Source organism: Hyperoodon ampullatus, assembly GCF_949752795.1.
Source record: "Hyperoodon ampullatus genome assembly, chromosome: 10".
Taxonomy (NCBI): Eukaryota; Metazoa; Chordata; class Mammalia; order Artiodactyla; family Ziphiidae; genus Hyperoodon; species Hyperoodon ampullatus.
Window position 1 is genome coordinate 85,002,575 of NC_136923.1, and position 19,892 is coordinate 85,022,466.

The following is a 19,892-nucleotide window of genomic DNA, read 5'->3' on the forward strand; positions in this document are numbered from 1 at the left end:
ACTTAGAAATGCTTAGCTCCAAATCCAGCGTTCTTAAATTGGCACACAGTGAGTACTCCAGATCCTAAATAATAAACAGTTCCGTGCCTTAGGCACAGTACACCTGTTGTATTGAGCCAAGATTAGGTAATGATCCTCCTTATACCCCATCCAGATGGAATGGCCCAGCTTCTGTTTGCCTGTTACCCACTTTTTAAATGTTTCAAAGAAGTATCATTTCTCGTGGCTGACACCTTGGATAACATATCACCCTGTAGGTGAAAAACAGTCATCAGGAGAGAAGAACGCAATGGCCACCATGACAGAATTGAGTCCCACGGCAGGGAAGTACTCCCAAGATGTACAAGGGGATGAGAAGCTCAGTCCTGGGAAAGGTAAACTCAACCTTGACTATGTGGTTTTAGGGTGGATTTTTACAATATCGTAATACAAAGAAATGAATTCATGTCTTTTAAGGTGTTTAATTGTTTTAAAAATCAAGTACTATTAATGTACAATTCTGAAAAAGTATTTTATTTTTGATGATTACCTCCTAATCTTAGTCCATATGCACTTGCGTTCTTGAAAATGCTACCAAATCGTCTACACATAGTATTGTGTATTCTGCTTGTTATTGCATGTAATATTGTAAGCATAATTGTATTGCTTAATTAAGTAAAGTATAAAAAATTATATACAGAAACCTCAAAAAATCAAGATACGAGAAAAGATGTTACTAAGCTTAATGTAACCACTGTAATTTGTTTTTATTGCCTTCCTTTACATGTGTATTTTATATAGTTCTGTGCTGTATGTATTATGTTGTATGTTTTGGACCACACATACTTTTCAATTTGCTTTATTATACAATCATTATTCTTAAAGGATACATATTATTATTCCAATATATCCAATAGATAAAATATTATTTTTCTGAAAAATCCCTGTGGTTGGATATTTAAGTTGTGGAGTTTTGGGGGGTTTTGCTTACCTATCATACAGATAGATTAATTGATAGATATAGTTATATAGATATAACATTGTATATGTTATATATAACATATCTATCTATATATCTCTCTCTCTCTCATGATATCCTGTAACATAACACTTGTCTACAGTTGGAATTATTACTTCCTCAGGGCTTTTTCCTAAGAAAAATAAAAATTTTAAGCAATGGTTATAAATACTTCATTTCCATTGACCACTATAGAGACCTTAGTTTTTAATCTGAAAAAAAGTGTGGCCACGTAGAGAATTTTGAGCAGAAAATGGCATAATCAAATTTATGGTATGACTAGAGCACTCCAAATGCTGTAATGAGAGTAGACTGGAAGTAGGAAGTCAAGTTGAAGGCTATTGCAAAAATCTAGGCAAGAGATGTTGGTAGCTAGAACCACATGGAAGAGGCTTTAAACAAAAAGATAGCAGTGGCCCTGGTGAGAAGTGGTTGAATTCTACATACATTTTGAATGTAAAGAAAGCAGTATGTTCTAGATAGATTGGATGTAGGCTGTGAAAGAAAGAAATCAAGGATAAATTGCAAAGTGTTCGGAAGAATGGAATTTCTATCACCTGAGGTGGGAAGGAATTTGGGTGGAGCAAGATTGGGACGGGGAACTTAGGAGTTTAGTTTTGGATCTATTAAGTTTGATTTGTTGATTAGTTGATCAATTGATTTTTAGTAGAGCAAAAAATGATGCATCTTAAATCAATGACTTCAATTTGACAAAAGGCAGTATTATTGTATTATATATTGAGTTTTTAAATTTTAAGACATGAGATGTTGTACCAACATTATTTTTCATATATTTTAAATAGACACGGGAAACAAATAACTTTTAAGGACACATGTAGTAGCCTGTAGGGAACGCTTAATATGCAGCAAGCACCAGACTAAGCCTTTTAAATACAGCCTCTAGTGGATCTTTCAGCAATCTCATGAGGCATTCACCCCACCCATCTGTGAGCCATTAGTCTCCTGGTTTGCTGATACTCGCTTTCTGTAGCCTTTGGCCTCTAAGATCCCAGAGCAAGTTGGGGAGATCAGAGGCCAAAGAACTGATAAATTATTAGTTGATTTGATTGACATAGGAAGTCATCACCCAGCTCCAAAAAAGAAAGGAAAACCTTTACAAAGATATTAGTTTTTAGCTCCTTGCTCTAATTACAGTACACTTACCAGTTTCTTCCAAATTCTTCCTTCCCCACTGCATTCACTGCAAAGATGTGTGTTCTACTTAAGGAGAAGAGAGTATGGTCTTGAGGGAAAGGCTCTTTTGTAAACCTCAAGGCACCTCTTTTCTTGAAGTTTTGAAGACTTCTTGATGATGCATGGTGTTGTTCTCCTCTCCTACACCATACAGCCATACAAACCCCATAGATGAGTGCACTTGGATTGTGGCAAAGGTATTCTCATGGAATCATCTGGGACAAAATAAAAGCCACCGTACACATGCAGTGCAGTGGTTAAGAGCATAGACACTTGAGCTATACTATTAGCTGACCTCTCTGCACCTGGAAAATTGGAATAGTAGTAGTAGCTGCTTCATAGGATTATTGTGAGGATTAAATGAGTTAATACTCAGTCAACATGTTACATAACCTATCAGAAACATCTGACACACCTACTGACTCCCTCCTCCCTGTAGCCCTTTTCCCCTTGGCTTCCAGGACACCACACTTTCCTGGTTTTATTCCTACCCCACTGATCATTCCTTTTCAGTTTTCATTGACAGTTTCTTCCCATGTATCCAACCTCTAAGCATTGGAAAACTGTAGAGTCAGTCCTTGGTTTTCTTCCCTATTTATTCTCATTTCCTAAATACCATGGCTTCAAGTATCATCTTGAAGGTTATTAACTCCCAATGTTTTACCTCAGCCTCTACCTCTATTCTAAACTCTAGAGTTTTATATGCAACAACATTCTCAACATCTCTTGGGTGCTTAAAAGGCATCTTTGTCTTAACTGTCCAATAATAAGCTCTTTATCACCCCACTGCCCCCAAACCTGCTTTCTCTGCAGAACTCTCTTCCTCATTGAGCATCAACTCCATTCTTCCAGCTGTTTAGAACAAGAACCTCTCTAATGCCCTTCCCTCACCCATTGGTAAAATTGAAACCAAGATTCAGTTATTCCCCTACTGCAATCTATCTGGGATCTTATCACATCTTAGTTCCTTTACTGCTACCACCCTAGTTCACAGTTCTTCACTTCTTTTCTGGATTGTTGCAATAGTTTCTTCCTGGCAATAGCTGTCTTTCCTGGAAGTACAAAAACAGATTATTTTAATTTTGTGCTCATTTCTTTTTCTGTTATTTTTTCACTTTCACTATATTTTTTCATAGTTTTTCAGTGTCAATTTTTCTCTAATGAGAAAATCTTTCTAGAGGTTTAATTTCAAAGTTTAAATGAAAGTTTGCCCTCATTGACTGAGACATATGAGAAGAATAATAAATCTATACCAATGAACAACTCCTTCAATGTTTAAAATTTACATTATATATGTATATAATATAGTACATATAATATAAATTATATAATTTAAATATGTATACTACACATATTTCACTTATATGTATATACTTACTTTTCATATATATATTCTATATATCCATATCTATATATATTTAAATATGAGTAATTTTATCAACCATAGAATACAGTAACCTAGGAATGGGAGAGACAAAATTGCAGGAAGAACAGAGCACCCCAGAGCAAGTCAGGGTCTATAAAGCTGTGGTATAAAACACCCTTTGACTCAACTCAGTCATTTTCTGCTTTTGTAATCTTTCTTTCCCAAAGCCGATAGAAGTGCCATTTAAATTGTCAGGAGATACCTTTCTGTATTATAACTTGTGAAAAATAAATGATGGTTCAATAAAGAAAGCACTAATATAATGTCATAATATTTCCAGCTCCAAGCTTATGTTCCACTCGCTATGGAATAGCCTTCATCACACATCTCTGCAACTTCATAATAATGGCACAAAATATTATCATGAACATCACCATGGCCATGGTAACCATGGCCAATGGCACAAACCATCAGTCCCAGTTTAACAGCTCCACCGAGGGGCTGCCTGTTGACTCATTTGATGACCCAAATAATTCCCCTAAAAGTCTTCCTGCGGGGTTAAGCAATGCAAGATTTAAGTTGTGTTCTTGTTTTTGCTATTTGTTTGTTTGGATATCTATTTTTTCTAGACTTTATATGTTAAAAAGTTTTAATTGAGGAAATAGTGATTTGAAAGCAAGTGGAAGATCTAAAGAGGCTTCTTAAGTTATGCAACAGCCTTCCTGTAAATGGCTTACCAAAGCATTCTCTGTTTCTTTAAGGCCCCTGTGTATGATTGGAGCCCTCAAATCCAGGGCATCATCTTTAGTTCTATCAACTATGGCATGATCCTGACACTGGCTCCCAGTGGATACCTGGCTGGAAGTGTAGGAACAAAGCGAGTGGTTGGTGCTGCTCTGTTTGGATCCTCATTTCTCATTCTCTTCACCCCTCTGGCAGCTGACCTTGGACTAGGTTTCCTCATTGCAACTCGAATACTTCAGGGCATGAGACTGGTACCCAGATATTTTATAAATATGTGCTGGATATGAATTTCTCTATAGGACCACATGTCAAGAACTCTATTTTTATTTCAGGGGTTAGGATATGGGGGTCAGTTTGCACTCTGGGAAAGATGGAGTCCTCCAAATGAATGAAGCCGACTCTGCAGCATTGCTTTCTCAGGTAAAAACATATAACGGAAATGAGTCCACTACAATCCAACCTTCTTTCACTGAGTTCTTCGACTTTTTTTATTGCAAGGTTCTTTGTCTTCTACTCAATGTCAATCAAGTATTTATAAACTAGGGGGATGGGTCCTTTGTGGCATGACTTTTAGTTATTTTCCCCAGGTTGTCATTTGTGATTTGACTTTGCTTATAATGCCTTTTGCCATTTTTTAAAAATACATTTTTATGTAGTCAAATTGATAATTCTTTTATTTTATGGTTTGAGTCATAGTTAGAAATGTTACAAAAGCATCCAACCATGGCTTTTAACGAATATGTATGGTTTCATTTTTTATATTTAAATTTTTGACATATTGGAGTTTATACTAGTGCTCAGTGTGAGGCATGAATCCAACTTAATCTTCTTTGGAATTGCTCTCAGTTGTCCTGAGAACTGCTTTCTGATAATGATCTGTCTGCACAGTGTACCTGGAAGGAATAATCTGGAGGAAGAAAGTTTCAGTTACATTGAGTCAAAATGAAAAATGGAAAGAGTAGGGCTAACAAACTGGAAATTGCCTAAGTATGGGTGCTGGGTAAGGAGAGAAGGGTAGGAGAGCCAGGGATTCTTCAAGTCCAGAAAACGAGTCACGTGCACACACATACACACCCTGCCTGACCTTATGCCTCTCTAGAGCCCTTCACAACCCTGGAGGATTAGTCTTTGTCATCAGAGCTCATATCCACTGATAGGGGAATGGAGGCTCCAGTTTGGACTAAGGAAACTCACTTTGGTTATGACAGCTGACTAAGGGATATCCTCAAATATAAATAAGGATTGGCTGGGCTTCCCTGGTGGGGCAGTGGTTGAGAGTCCGCCTGCCGATGCAGGGGACACGGGTTTGTGCCCCGGTCCAGGAAGATCCCACATGCCGTGGAGTGGCTGGGCGTCCAGAGCCTGTGCTCCGCAACGGGAGAGGCCACAGCAGTGAGAGGCCCACGTACTGCAAAAAAAAAAAAAAAAAAAAAAGATTGGTTTTCCCAAATCCTCAAACATTTGAAGGAAATCAAGAGCATGAAAGAGAGAAACCAAACTCAAAAACTGCAAGAACTAACCCAAATGAAAAAGAAATTAATAAAGGAATTGAAAGAAGATTTGAAATAATTAATAAATAACATCAGAGAGATCCACAGGAATATGTGTAGATGATATTCATTTTAAAAGAACATACTGCTATAAAAAACAGTTGTTGCTGGGACTTCCCTGGTGGCACAGTGGTTAAGAATCCACCTGCCGATGCAGGGGACACGGGTCCAAGCCCTGGTCTGATTTTTTTTTTAAACTGTGAGATCAGGAAAGCCCTTTTAAGCAAAGGAGTAAGTCTAGAAATCATTACAGAGGAAACTTACAGATCTGACCCCATGAAAACTCACAACTGCTAGATTACAAAAGACACCATAAACAAAGTTTAAACCGGGAGAATAGAATTGCAGCCAGCATGACAGACAGAGGGTTATTATTCACAACACATAAAGATTCTATAAATTGAGACAAAGTTAAACAAGTGAAAGAAACAAACAAAAAGATTATGAACAGTTCACAAAAGAAATAAAAATGAAAAAAATGTTCAACTTCACTATAAAAAGAAAAAATTATATACCGTTTTGCATTCATATTTGGAAAACTATTTAGGAGCTTTGAGGATGTCCAATGTTGTCAAGAGATGAGGAAAACAATCTTTGTTGGCAGTTTAATTTAGTATGGCCTTTTAGCAGGATACTTCAGCAGTTCTGTCAAAAAATGCACAGTCTTTGGTTTAGCAAGCCTACTTCTGATATTTTACTGTACAGAAATAAATTATGTTTAAGTTCAGAAGTGATAATTAAGTTTATGTTCATAAATAACAACTAGGTAGAATCTACAGTGACATGGAAATATTTACAAGATCAATTGTTAAATAAAAAATAAATGTCACAGGACAATAGGTACATTATGGTCCTGCTTATTTAAAATTAATAACAACTCACATACATATATATAAAAGTTGACAAGTTTATGTTAATGTTCATCTGGAAAATTTAAAAAAAACATAATAGTCTAGTTCTGAAGAAGTTGTAAAATGGATATGTGCTTCACTATATATGAGAATACTCGGTAAAGCCATGGAAATTAAAAGTGTTATTAGCACATTAGTAGACAAATCTATCTAACTTTCTGTCTACATATTACATAAATGCATTTACCAAGAGATGCATGTATGTACAGATATACATTATGTATGTGTGCAGAGAGGAAAATGTATGCAATTATACATCATATAATAAATTGTAGCTGTTGGTTAACATTCGAGTGGGGATGGATTGGGGGGCATGTGAGGGGAACCTTGGTTCTTTGCAGTAATTTACTTTTACAATAGCATATGTTATACGAATTGTGTAATTAAAAATTAAAATAGCATAAAAGGAAGCATGGTTGTCATCTGCAATGTTACTAGGGAACTGCCAGGAAAATGGGTCCTCAGAAGAGCATATGAACTCAATCACAAGTTTGAAGTTCATATATTCTACTATGCTTATCTCTTTAAGGTGATACTGCTCTGTAACATGTCATCTGTCATCCTGTAGGCATCTATCAGGTGGCAGTCCAGAGCCCCACAGCTTATTCTCTCTTTTCAGGAATGATGCTGGGAAGCTGCATTGCCATCCTCCTGGGTGGCATCATCAGTTAAGCCCTTGGGTGGCCTTTTGTCTTCTATATCTTTGGTAAGCTGCTGTCTCCCCACTCCTAGGTTTTCATATTCAGGGAGATTCTTCTGAGTATCTATCTGTGTGTATTTTTCTGGAGGAAATGAATCGAGACAGAAAGATCCTAGTAAAAGAAAATGTCTTAATATAATAGTAGGGAAGAATTAACTTATACCATCAAAGGATTTGGAAGTCCTCCTGCCTATGATGCTGTTAACCTGCCATGATGCATTATTAACACAAAGTGATTGGGCAAAATCTATTGCCCTAGCAGGCAGTAGGGGACAGACTTGCAGAGTGGTGGTTTGTGAGAGACAGAAGTATCAGAGTTGAGGAGATGGAGGTAAGAGCCCTGAGAAAGTTAGGCAGGTAGAGTTCACAGGAAAGAGTGCCTAACAGGAGACAACTGCACACAGAGAAAACCCTGGCTATCTGCAGAGTCCCCTTGATACTCACCAGAGCACTGATTAGAATACCTGTGTGGAGACATCATCTGAGGCCAGTGGGGGCGGGGGGAGGTGCCGGAAATCATTGGAAAAATTTAAAGAACAGTGTCCAGTACTTATAGAGAATCAGGGATAGTGCCTGTTTCCACAAGACAGAATGAAAAACTGTATAATTCTTGGGCCATTGGGCAGAATACTAATAAATGTCTTTCCTCAATAGTGAGAAATAATTAGCTCTAGAGGACACACTATTGTGGAGCCCTCTAACAAATGATGATGACCAGACCCAAAGGGTCAGTGTTTCCATGTAATTTAACTGTACCCCAAACAAAGCTCAAAAATATATAATAGGAATACAAAAATATTCAGCACCCAACAAGATATAATTCGTAATGTCTGGCTCAAAGCATAGGTTACCAGGTATGGACAAAGGCAGGAAAACACAATCCATAATAAGGAGAATAATCAACCAATCAAAACCAACCCAGAACTGACACAAATGTTAGAATTAGCACACAAGGATAGTTACTATAACTATAACTTTATTTGTTCAAAATTTAAGTAGACACATGCAAAATATATTTTTAAAGACCCTAAATCAAACTTCTAGAGATAAAAACTACAATATAAGGATTGAATTAATGACAGATGATACAACAGAAGAAAAGATTAATGAACTTAAAAGTAGCAATAGAAACCATCCAGAATGACCTACACAGAGAAAAAAGTAATAATAAAATTAGAACATAAGTAAGGTGTGCAGTACCCAAAGGAGAGGAGTGGGATGGGGGAACAGAAAGAAACCTTTGAAGAAATGATGGCTGAAGGTTTTCCAAGTTTGTTGGAAACTATAAACTCACAGATCCAAAAAAGTCAATGAATCTCAAGCACAGGAAATATGAAGGAAGCTGTACCAAGTTATACCATAATAAAATGGCTCAAAACCAGTGATAAAGATGAAATCTTAAAAGCAGCCAAAGTTTAAAAATAGAGAGAGAAGAACAAAGATATGATGACTGCAGCTTTCCCATCAGAAGCAATAAAATCAAGAAGGCAGTGGAACAACATCTTTCAAATACTGCAAGAAAAAATAAAAAAAATCTGTTAACATAGAATTCTAGAGACAAAGAAAACCTTTTCGAAAACAAAGGCAAAATAAGGACATTTTTAGACATACAAAAATTGAAAGAATCAGAAATTTAAATTAAAGAGAACAGTACCATTTTCAATAGCATCAAAAATATGTAACAGTGCTAAATCTGACAAAAGATGTGAAACATGCACTGAAAACTAAATTATCATGAAAATAAAAAGATCCTAGAATAGCCAATTTTGGAAATTAATGACAAAGTTGTAAGACTAACACAGCCTCATGTCAAGGTATATTATAAAATTACAGTCATCAAGACATTGTGGTATTGGCATAGAGACAAACAGATCACTGAAACAGAATAGAGTCATAAATAGACTTACACATTAATGATAAACTGATTTTGACAAAGATGCAGAAGCAATTCAATGGAGAAAGGATAGTCTTTTTAACAGATGGTGCTCAAAAAAAAAAAAAGAATTTTGATCCATATCTTGCACTCTACACAAAAACTCAAAATGAATGTTGGATATAATTGTAAGATCTGAAATTATCATTCTTTTAAAAGAAAACATATGAGAAAATCTTTGCTCTTTATTTAGGCAAAGATTTCTTAGCTATGACACCAAAGGCTTGATGCATAAAATAACAAGTTGATAGATTGGATTTCATCAAAATTAAAAACTTTTGCTCTTCAAAAGGCATTATTAGAATAATAAAGAGACAAGTTGAGACGGAGAGAAAATACTTGCAAAACACATATACAATAAGGACTTTTATCCAGAGTGTGTAAATAATTCTCAAAACTCAATAACAAAACAAAAACCCAATTTAAAAATGGGCAAAGACACCTCACTAAAGAGGATAGGGAGAGGGAAAATAAGGATGTGAAAAGGTGGTCAACTCAACATCCTTAGTCATTAGGGAAATGCAAATAAAAACAATGAGCTACCTCTGCACATCTATTAGAATGGCTAATTGTGACATAATAAGAAATATATAGATATGGTTTCTGCCACCAGTTCCTGACACAGAGCTCCTAAAACTCTTGTAATTTCATGTTGAGTGGTGGGGATGATAGGAGCATCTAAGCAGAGTTCCTAAATCCCTTGGAATTTCTTGAGTTATAGGAACATCTTTTGTCTAATGAGGTGACTCTTGGTATCCTCCTGGATATCTTCAGGCTAGAGGCCACCAGAAAGACCAAGTGGTGATTAGAAGCTTGGAACTTTTAGACCCACCCTCCATCCTCCCAGGAGGAGAGGGTGCATCAGATTGTGTTAATAATCAATTATGCCGACATGATACAGCCTCCATAAAAATCCCTAAACTATGGGGTTCTAAGAGCCTCCAGGTTGGTGAACACATCCACGTGCTGGGACGGTAGCATATCCCCAACTCCACAGGGTCAGAAACTCCTGCACTCAGGACCCTTCCAGACTTCACCCTATGTATCTCTTCATCTGGGTGTTCATCAGTATCCTTTATCATATTTTTTATAATAAGCCAGTAAACATAAATGAATATTTCCCTGACTTTTGTGAGCTGTTCCAGCAAATTATCAGACTAAAAGGGAGTTGTGGGAACCTCTGAATTTGTAGTAAAGTTGAACAGAAGTGTGGGTAATTTGAGGACTCATTACTTGCAATTAGTATCTGAAGTAGGGGGCAGCCTGTGTGACTGAGCCGTTACTCTGTAGGGTCTGTGCTAATGCCAGATAATGTCAGAACTGAGCTAAACTGTAGGATGCCAGGTTGGTGTCTGTAGAGAATTAGAGAATTTCTTAGTGTGAAAACCCCACACATTTGGTGTCAGAAGAGTTGTGAGTAGAGAAATAGTTTTCCTTTATTAGTATTAAAAAGGTTGAGATATCAAGTTTAGTGCCATTCCTAGGGTCTGTGATTTTTGTGCACACAAATAATCAAGAAATATAAAGGAATGGGTTCTAGAAAGCTGTGATATTCATGTGAATATTTTGAGAAATGGGAAGAAGATATTAAGAGCAAGAGCTTTTACCAGGAACCACACCAGAAAATATCCCAATGTAAAAGAAATTCACACAGAAGTTTACCAATTTTACCTCTGCTAGCAGGAGGTGTTGGCTGTGTCTCCTGCCTTCTCTGGCTTGTTTTGATTTATGATGACCCCATCACTCACCCATGGATAAACATCACAGAAAAAGAACACATCATATCCTCCTTGGCCCAACAGGTACACATAAAAACTCTAACCTTCTCCAGAGATCTTGTATCAGCATCTGGATTTATCAGGGTAACTAAGAACGTGTGAGCATGTCTCAGATCTTACTCTTCTAATCAGTAAATTTGTTTTCAGGTCAGCTCTTCTAAGCAGCCTCTTCCCGTCAAAGCTATGGTCAGATCTCTACCCCTCTGGTCCTTGTGTTTTTGCTGTTTCAGCCATCAATGGTTAATTAACGTCATGGTTGTATACACACCAACTTACATCAGCTCTGTGTTCAATGTATGATATCAGAGATGTGAGTATATTTCCCTCCACCCGTTTCTCCTGTTTGCATGACTCTCGAATTACTCTGCCTTCACAAATCATCCCATTTAGAAAACTTTATGTTTTATAACCAAGAGATAATGTGACAGTCATGTGAGTAGCTTTTCTGAGGGTATGATGGAAGAGGCTACTGATTTTCTTAGGAAAGTATGATTTCAGAGTTGTCGGTATGATTATTAGTGCTTTATCAATACAAGGTGTGATCTCACAGCCTTTATTATGATGGTTTACTCAAGTTTTTCCCCTCAGAGTGGCTTCCTATCTGCGCTTCCTTTTATTTTTGCCTGGGTCGTTGGCATCCTGGGAGGTTACCTGGCAGATTTCCTTCTGACCAAGAATTTTAGGCTTGTTACAGTGAGGAAAATTGTCACAGTTCTAGTTAAGAACAGGACCAAAAGCTCTGATAATTCATAAGGCATACAACAACCAAAGATGTATCTTGGTTAATTCATCTGTTCCTCGTTCCATAGGAAGTCTCCCCTCTTCAGCATCCCTTGTGGTTCTGCCATACGTTGCCTCCAGCTATATCACAGCAGTGAGCCTTCTGACGCTCTCCTGTGGACTAAGCTTGTTTAGTCAGCCAGGGATCTATACCAATGCCTTAGATATTGCTCCAAGGTAGCACTATAATTTCCACTCTCATTTTCATATTTCCTGAAAAAGATTTAGCCTGCAGCCTTCCAGGAGCCCCAGACTTTGTGAAGTTATAAATCATGGGCAAGGACCACTGATAGCCTGTGGCCATTTTTTCAAGTATGTGGGAGGAGGGTGTTGTTGATTTGTCTCAGTACCTTTCATTGAATATACACAGAGAGAGTCCTTTTTGACATAATTACTATATGATGGATTCATATGCTAAGCAGGGCTGAAGTGTCTATGGATCTAGCCTGGGACATTCCTGTCACCCACAGGCATTCCAGCTTTCTCATGGGAGCCTCGAGGGGGTTTGCACAGATATCTGCTATCCTGGCACCCACTGTCAGTGGATTTCTTCTCAGTCAGGTAAAGTTTTCTTGTTAAGGATTCTTAAAACAGTCTACTGAATCCATTCATAAAGGTAATAGCATAAAAAAATGTTTTCACATTTTGGATAATAAAATTAAATTGTGGATAACTTTGTCATGAAGATCAACTTGGCAAAGAAAAATATAAAAGAATTTCCTTCATGTCCTCAATCTTTACTTATTCTGAAACCAAAGCACTCACTAGTGATCCACTGGTAATATCCAGTCTTTGAAATCACACAGCCACATAGATGTCCTATGAGAAGATGATGAATCCATGCATATATGCAACTTGCCATGTCTTCTGCAACACTTTGAAATTTTCATTTGCATAACCATACAAAAGCAAAGAGATAATAAAATCAAATATATTTAAGTGCCTGATACATGTAGGTATTATTACAGGTATTTCATATGCAGTAATCTCATTTAAGTATTGATTCTCCTACCAATTATGAAAATGAAACATTATTATCCTCATTTCCTGATGACTAAAATCTGATAGAATATGTCTTTCCACTAAGAGGGTGTAGAATTGGAATTCTCCTAACTTAGACCTGTCTAGCTCCAAAGCCCACAATCTTCTTCTTGTAAGATTCTTCTTGCACTTCAAGAAGAAATATTATTAGCATATATATAGTCATGATTCGCACAAAAGAGAAAATGTATGGCACTTTGATAAATAGGGACAAATACAATTCTGGAGGTTAATTGCAACGGTCCTTAAGTCCATTTTATGAAGAACATTCTGACTCCATTTTGAAATTCTTTCCATCAAACTATTAAGCTGTGTTCAGGAAATGAATTTCTACACAAAAACCCACTGGTGAACATTGTCTTCTGAACTATTAATGAGTTTCATAGAGAAAGGGATGAAAGGAGTAATATTTACATGAAGTTTTGTCTCCTCAGGACCCTGAATTTGGGTGGAGGAATGTTTTCTCCTTGTCATTTACCATTAACACATTAGGACTGATCCTCTACCTTATATTTGGAAAAGCAGATGTCCAAGACTGGGCTAAAGAAAGGAAACTCACTCGTTTATGAAGGTAAAGAGAAATGATTTCATCTATGGTTATAACCAGAGAAGCACTATTTAAATTTTTTTAATTTTTATTTTATATTGGAGAATAGTTGATTTACAATTTTTTTTAATTTTTATTTTATGTTGGAGTATTAAATTTTTAATTCTATGCTATTTTTCCTTCTTAGTTACCCCACCTTGCATGGAAAGTCATTAGGCACCTTATTTCATAAACGAGAAGCCTTCAGTGACGAAAATACCAACAGAAAAAATTTTCTTTGCTGTAGCTCTTTTCAAATCTGAGATCAGTTCTTTATTTTACTCAGATTTCATTTTGAGAAAAATATAAGAGGAATGAAAATTCAAATAAAATGATAGCCAAGAACAAAGTTGTCATCTTCATAGAATTAACAATGAATTCAGAGGAGCTGCTCTATGGGAGCCAGCAGGCTAGATTCACAGTTTTTGAATCTCTAAACAGGAAACTATGTTTTGAAACTCTTAATCGAGGGCAGTAACCTCCCTAGGGCAATGATTCCTCCTATTTGTGAAAATGAATATTAATTTATATATTTCTTGGGCTGGATATTGTCCATGTGTTCCTCCCTTTGTGTGCTCCACTCTCCTGCATCCTGCTCGGGCCCCAGGAGGCTGACCTGAGTGGTTTGCCTCCTACACTTTCTTGTCCACTGCCTTCTGCTGGATTTTCAGTGGATGCAAGAGAGTGAGGACAGGGAGTATTTATCTCTAAAGTTCCTCCTCGCAGGGACTGCAGGTGGCTGATCCTTCCTGTATAGTTCACAGCTCCTAGCAGACAGCCCTCTCCACATAGTCTGGTAATTTCTCTCTTCCCATGTCCCATCAAACCTTTTTTGGCCTTTATGTTGCAAGTTCTGGCATTCTCAAGAATTATCTTGTGGTTTCCTTCCCACCTTCCCAATCCTGTGTAAATTGTCTCATTTAACACTGTTCTCAAATTACCCAGTGTAAGTCTGTTATGTTTCTCCTTCCAGGATCCAACTAATTTCAGTGGTTGTCATATATAAAGATCAAAACATGAAATAGTTCAGTATTTCTTTAAATTATAATTTGTAGGTGTCAGTGGGTCGTAACATGTTCAGAGGGGCCAAAACTATGTTCTAGGTTGCTCCCCATGGTGATCTCTACTGTGTTGAATAGAGATTATAGCCATCAAGTTATTTTGTATAGAAGTGATGTGATGGACGCTAGTTCTGAGTGAAAAATTAGGGCAAGGATATAGAAGGTCAAATTTGAATAAGCAACAGCAATTACTGAGATTTTGCATAGTCTAGAATCTAGGCCCTTGGAACACTAGAGTAAATTAGACACAGTCACTATTGTCCATTCAGATGTGGAAGACACACATAATAATACATGGCAAGTTCTTTGTCTTAGGTACAATAGCAGGGGGACATGCAGGTCATTACAGGAGACCAGATGAGGGGTTCCAATTCTAAGCTGAAGAGCACAGGGGAGATCTCCTTATGCAAGTAATTCCTGAGCTAAATTTAAACTTTTAAATCTTAAAATTTCTCAACACAAAAAAAGAAATGGTAATTATGTGACGTGGTGGAGGTGTTAGCTAACACTATGGTGGTAATCATTTTGCAATATAAGTGTTTCTAATCAACACAATGTATACCTTAAACTTATACAATGTTAAATGTCAATTATATCTAAATAAAGCCGGGGTGGCGGGGGCGGGGGCGGAGAAAAAGAATCCATTTTTTTTCTCAGTAAAATGCCTGCTGACTCTACTTGTTGAACTAAATTAAGGAGTTCCACAGTAGATACATTTTTGTTTGATGAACCCTCTTTGTTCCCATGATATTGATGTCCCAAAAGAAAAAGAAAATCCAGTTGGTGCTAATGAAACCTCTAAGTTTTCCCTGTTGGGCAGTATAACCTAAAGTCTCCATATGCTTGTAACAGCTGCAAGATCTTGATTATTAAATATATTATTAAAACATCTACCTTGAAAATGAAAGATGACTGAAAATTGAATCAGTTGATTAAAATGATTCTACCTTTAGGTGTATTATTTTTTCAAAAGTTACAGACTACACAGTGAAAGCTCCTAAAGTTTAGGATGGCAATTTTACCCTTCCTATTGCAATCAAGTTTTTAAGAGTGATTTCTGCTGTCTTTTCTGAAATCCAGAACACATACAAAAATGTTTTCCCCATCCTGTTGTTTTGTTTTTTGACTCTAATCTTCCCTAAATAGAGGAGGCACACCTGTATTGCTTAACAATAAAGAAGAAGAGGTAAAAATGGGTGCAATGATGATGATTATGAGAGAGGGAAGACATTGGATGGGATTATGGTGCTGCTTTGCCTTTGTGAGTGAAAGGTTGATCTGTGCACATAGCAGTTCATTCACGCAAGTCCACATGTCAGTGTCGTGGTGGGTTAGATGGGAGTCCATATGACAATATATTGGGTTATACAGGCCTGAATCACAGTACAATAAGGGTTGGTAACTCCATATGAGACGATACTGGGTATTAAAAGGTCCATGTGGGAGCTTACTGATGGGTTTGTAGGTCTAGATGACTATACATTGGGTGTTGTGTGATATTGTAATTTATAATAAGAATTTTATATTTGGTCTTTGTCCCTTCCTAGCTTCCTAGCTCCTAAAAACCTAGGAATGTCCCAAGTGGAGAGGTATCTTTTGTTATGTTAATGTGGTTACTTTTGGAATGTACCAAAAGATGGGGGCTGCTTGCCAAGGGAATCCAATCTGGATTAGGGGGTGGAATTTTCAGTCCCACTCCTGTGACCTTTGGGGAGGGGAGAGGGGCTGGAAGTTGAATCAATTGCCAACGGCCAATGTTTTAACCAATCATACTTACATAACAAAGCCTCCATAAAAACTCAAAGGAGTTGAGTTCAGAGAGCTTTCAGGTTGTTGAACCAGAGCATGTCCATGTGCTGGGCTCCCAACCCCATAGGGAAGAAGCTCTTGTGTTTGGGACCCTTTTGGACCTCACCGTATGTATCTCTCCATCTGCCTGTTCCTTTGTAGCCATTAATATCCTTTGTAATAAACCAATAATCCAGTAGATAATTGGCTTTCTGAGTTCTGTGAGCAACTCCAGCAAATTAATTGAAACAGAGGAGGGGATCGTAGGAGCCTCTGATTTACAGCCAATATGTCAGAAGCACAGGTAACAACCTAGGTTTATGAGGAACATCTGAAGTGGGGGCAGCCTTGTGGGTTTCAGCCCTTAAGCTGTGGGATCTGATGCTACCTCCAAGTAGACAGTGTCAGAATTGAGTTAAATTGTAAGACGCCTGGTCAGTGTCCATTGAAACTGGAGAATTGCTTAGCAGTGTGTGAAAAAAGCCCATGTTGTACCTTGTGCATATGACAGCATGCAAGAGGAAGTAAGCCCACTTGGAAGCATATCATGTTGATTTATTCATTTGTCAACACATGGGGTGTTGGTTGCATATGACAGCACATTATTTGACAGGACATGATTTCAGCACAGCCATTGTAGAATTTGTGATTTCATGAGAACTGTTCTTCCTCTTCCTTGGCTCTAGATGAACCCACAGGTATGAGTACAATAGGGCAAAAGGGTGTGTGTGTGCTGATCTCCAGTACAACCCAGTATTTGCAGCAGCCTCTGTGAGTCAGAGTATTTCAAGAAAAGGGAATTGATTTTTCTTGAGTAATAACAGTAGTGGACCTTTTCTAAAAGTTGCAGAATGGTTAAGTTTCTTGTCCAGGGTCACAACAGTGAGTAGCAGAACTGAGATTCAATCTGAGGCAGTCTGACTGAAGAATGTGTGCCTGAAACTTCTACGCTAAACTGCCCCTTAAAAGTATATTTTACTTGGATCAGGAATAGCTACTAGCTATCAAAAAATTATAAAATTTAATATAAAATATTTTATTAAATCTTCACAACCTTATGGATTAAGAAATTATTTCCATTTCCTCACAGGGAAGAGATCGAAGGGCCAGAAAGTTAAATGGCTTCCTCAAATGCTATTTGTGTTAGGGGCAAGAATTTTACAGCAGCCAAAATTCCATTGTATAGATTGATATAAATGTTAATCAAGACTGATATTTCTGTTGTTCTTCAAATACATTGTTGATGTTGCACTGAGCACTTCATCATTTTATCCTGCTGGGTTGCTATCAAAGACCGTTTACTGTGAGCTATAAGTTTCATCTGCTGGTCCCCATTAGCTCGAGTCTCACCCCAGAACTAAGTGCCCATCAACCTGCTGGTCCTTCTGCACACACATTCCATTAGTTGCTATTTCACCACCAGAGTAAACTCTGAATCAGAAAGCAGGAAGGCCACATAAGGGTAGGTCAGCCATCGAGGTCTGACTCAACCTTATGGAGGAGGTCTCTTCTCAGAAACTAGGTCTTAGAATTGTTCCAATCAAGGGCAAGAGAGTCTTACCCTTCTGCTGTTCATATGTGCTCACCTTTATCATTTCTGAATTCTTCAATTTGGGTCATTTGGGCAGAAGTGACCAGTGTCCTCCATAAAGGCTTCAGCCATCTGGCCTCCCCATTTGAGCACATACATGACCAGAGATGTGCTGACTGAGGATGGATTTTTGTTTGTATTCTGTATCCTTGCCTTCAGCCTATACACTCTGATCTCCCTTCTCATCACTCTGTGTGCAAACAATTCATTACCAGGCATACACACAGCCTCTAGTACGTCTTTCTTATAGTAGTTTTAACGTGAATTTTTTTTAACGTGAATTTTTAAGTAGGCATAATTTACATGATACAAGGAGCGAGCTTCTAAGTGTAAAACTACTGAGCTACTTTATTAAGATCAGAAATTTACAGGTGATATTCAAAAACTAATGACATGTATTGTGAAACTTTTTTTTCCCCAGGCAACACCAACCTGGGGCAGAAGTGGGGGGAAATGATTCACACTTACAGGGAAAAGATTGCACTGATCTGACTCCAGCAACAACCTGCTCCTACCAAGACTTCACCCTCCAATAAAGCTCAAATCTTTCTGAGAATCCCAGTGAGGGACTTATTATCATGAGTTTTGTATTATCATTGCTATGTCAATATTTGGTGTCAAACCAACAAGAAATTTAAAACCATTTCCAATATGTTCATTTGATTCACTCCTTTTCATTATTTGTAAATTCCATTACACACATGAGTAGTCATCGTGGATGATATAATAAGTATCCCAGGAAGCTGTTCCTATACCAGATTAGCTAGCAGTAATTTAACTCTATCCATTTTTGACCCAAACCACATAAATGTAGCCTAATTTTTAGCCCAAATTAAGTATATTCCCACTTAAGCTTTGCCTTAGCAATATTAAACCATCCCCTCCATTACTTCATCACCCATCACTAGAGGGAGTCCAACAGAATGGTGATGGATAGTGGCCTTACACAATTGTGGTTAAAACTGGTTAAAATTTTCAAACACCTAAGACTATGTGAACACATTTCTAGTGCCCTGTCCCCCTCCACCGGAAGCTTGGAAACAGCCCATGCAAATGACAGGTTCTTTTTTTTTTTTTAGTTTCTGCTTTATAACAAAGTGAATCAGTCATACATATACATCTGTTCCCACATCCCTTCCCTCTTGCTAGGTTCTTAATCTTGTCACTGAGAGTACTATAGGGATATGACTGACTGCTGAAGGCCCTGACATGGCTGTACCATGCTTCTCTGAGTCTTCAAAGTAAGCACATAATGAATATCTAGTGAACTGAACTGAAGCACCAGTGTACGCTCAGGCCACTCAGGATGGCTGTTCTCTTGCTCTCTGTACATCTCCTGCTTGACCTACACCTGCTTCACCTACACCCTACTCACAGGAACTTGTTTTCCCCCTGCCCCTTAGGCCAGAATGGCTTCCTGCTAGTTTATGAAAGGGAAACAGCTGTCCTCAATATGGTCGTTAACCTGAGGGGCTGTGAGGGACGTGCCTCAGCTGCTGGTTTCCCTGGTAACTGATGAGCCAAGCTGACATCATTCCCCCTATAAATGGTAGCCTCTCCACGCCCACCCCCTCCATGGCGAAGGCTGCTGCCATGTCCTGCAGGCTGGCCGCTGCACACAGTGGGGTGCTGCTCCAGGACCTGGTTTCAGACATGTAAGTTCCCCTGTCCAGTAAGCCATTGATGTCTCTGTCGCTGTCTCCAAGCTATTTCTTCGGTCTTGAGGCCGGGCAACTACAAGGCTCGCAGGCCTGCGGGGTGCAGACTGGTAAGTCAGCCAGAAGGCCAGGGAAACTCCTGTGAGCGCCACGATGTTGGGAAATAAGGACGAGGAATGGAAAGTTGCGGGGAAAGACGTGGCTGTCCACTCGC

The 19,892-nt window shown here is 38.1% G+C and overlaps 1 protein-coding gene across 1 annotated transcript; it reads left to right on the forward strand.

Annotated features, from left to right (window-relative positions):
• Positions 1-262: 262 nt before the first annotated feature.
• Positions 263-13,563, forward strand: SLC17A3 (solute carrier family 17 member 3; the record flags this gene model as incomplete). Its single annotated transcript, XM_079712685.1, is given in 14 exon segments — positions 263-374; positions 3,898-4,114; positions 4,300-4,552; positions 4,634-4,690; positions 4,694-4,721; positions 7,382-7,431; positions 7,435-7,468; positions 11,079-11,197; positions 11,321-11,470; positions 11,472-11,483; positions 11,762-11,909; positions 11,983-12,130; positions 12,424-12,514; positions 13,429-13,563. Coding segments are annotated over 14 exon segments (1,527 nt in total). The 5' UTR covers positions 263-289.
• Between the last annotated feature and the right edge of the window lie 6,329 nt (positions 13,564-19,892).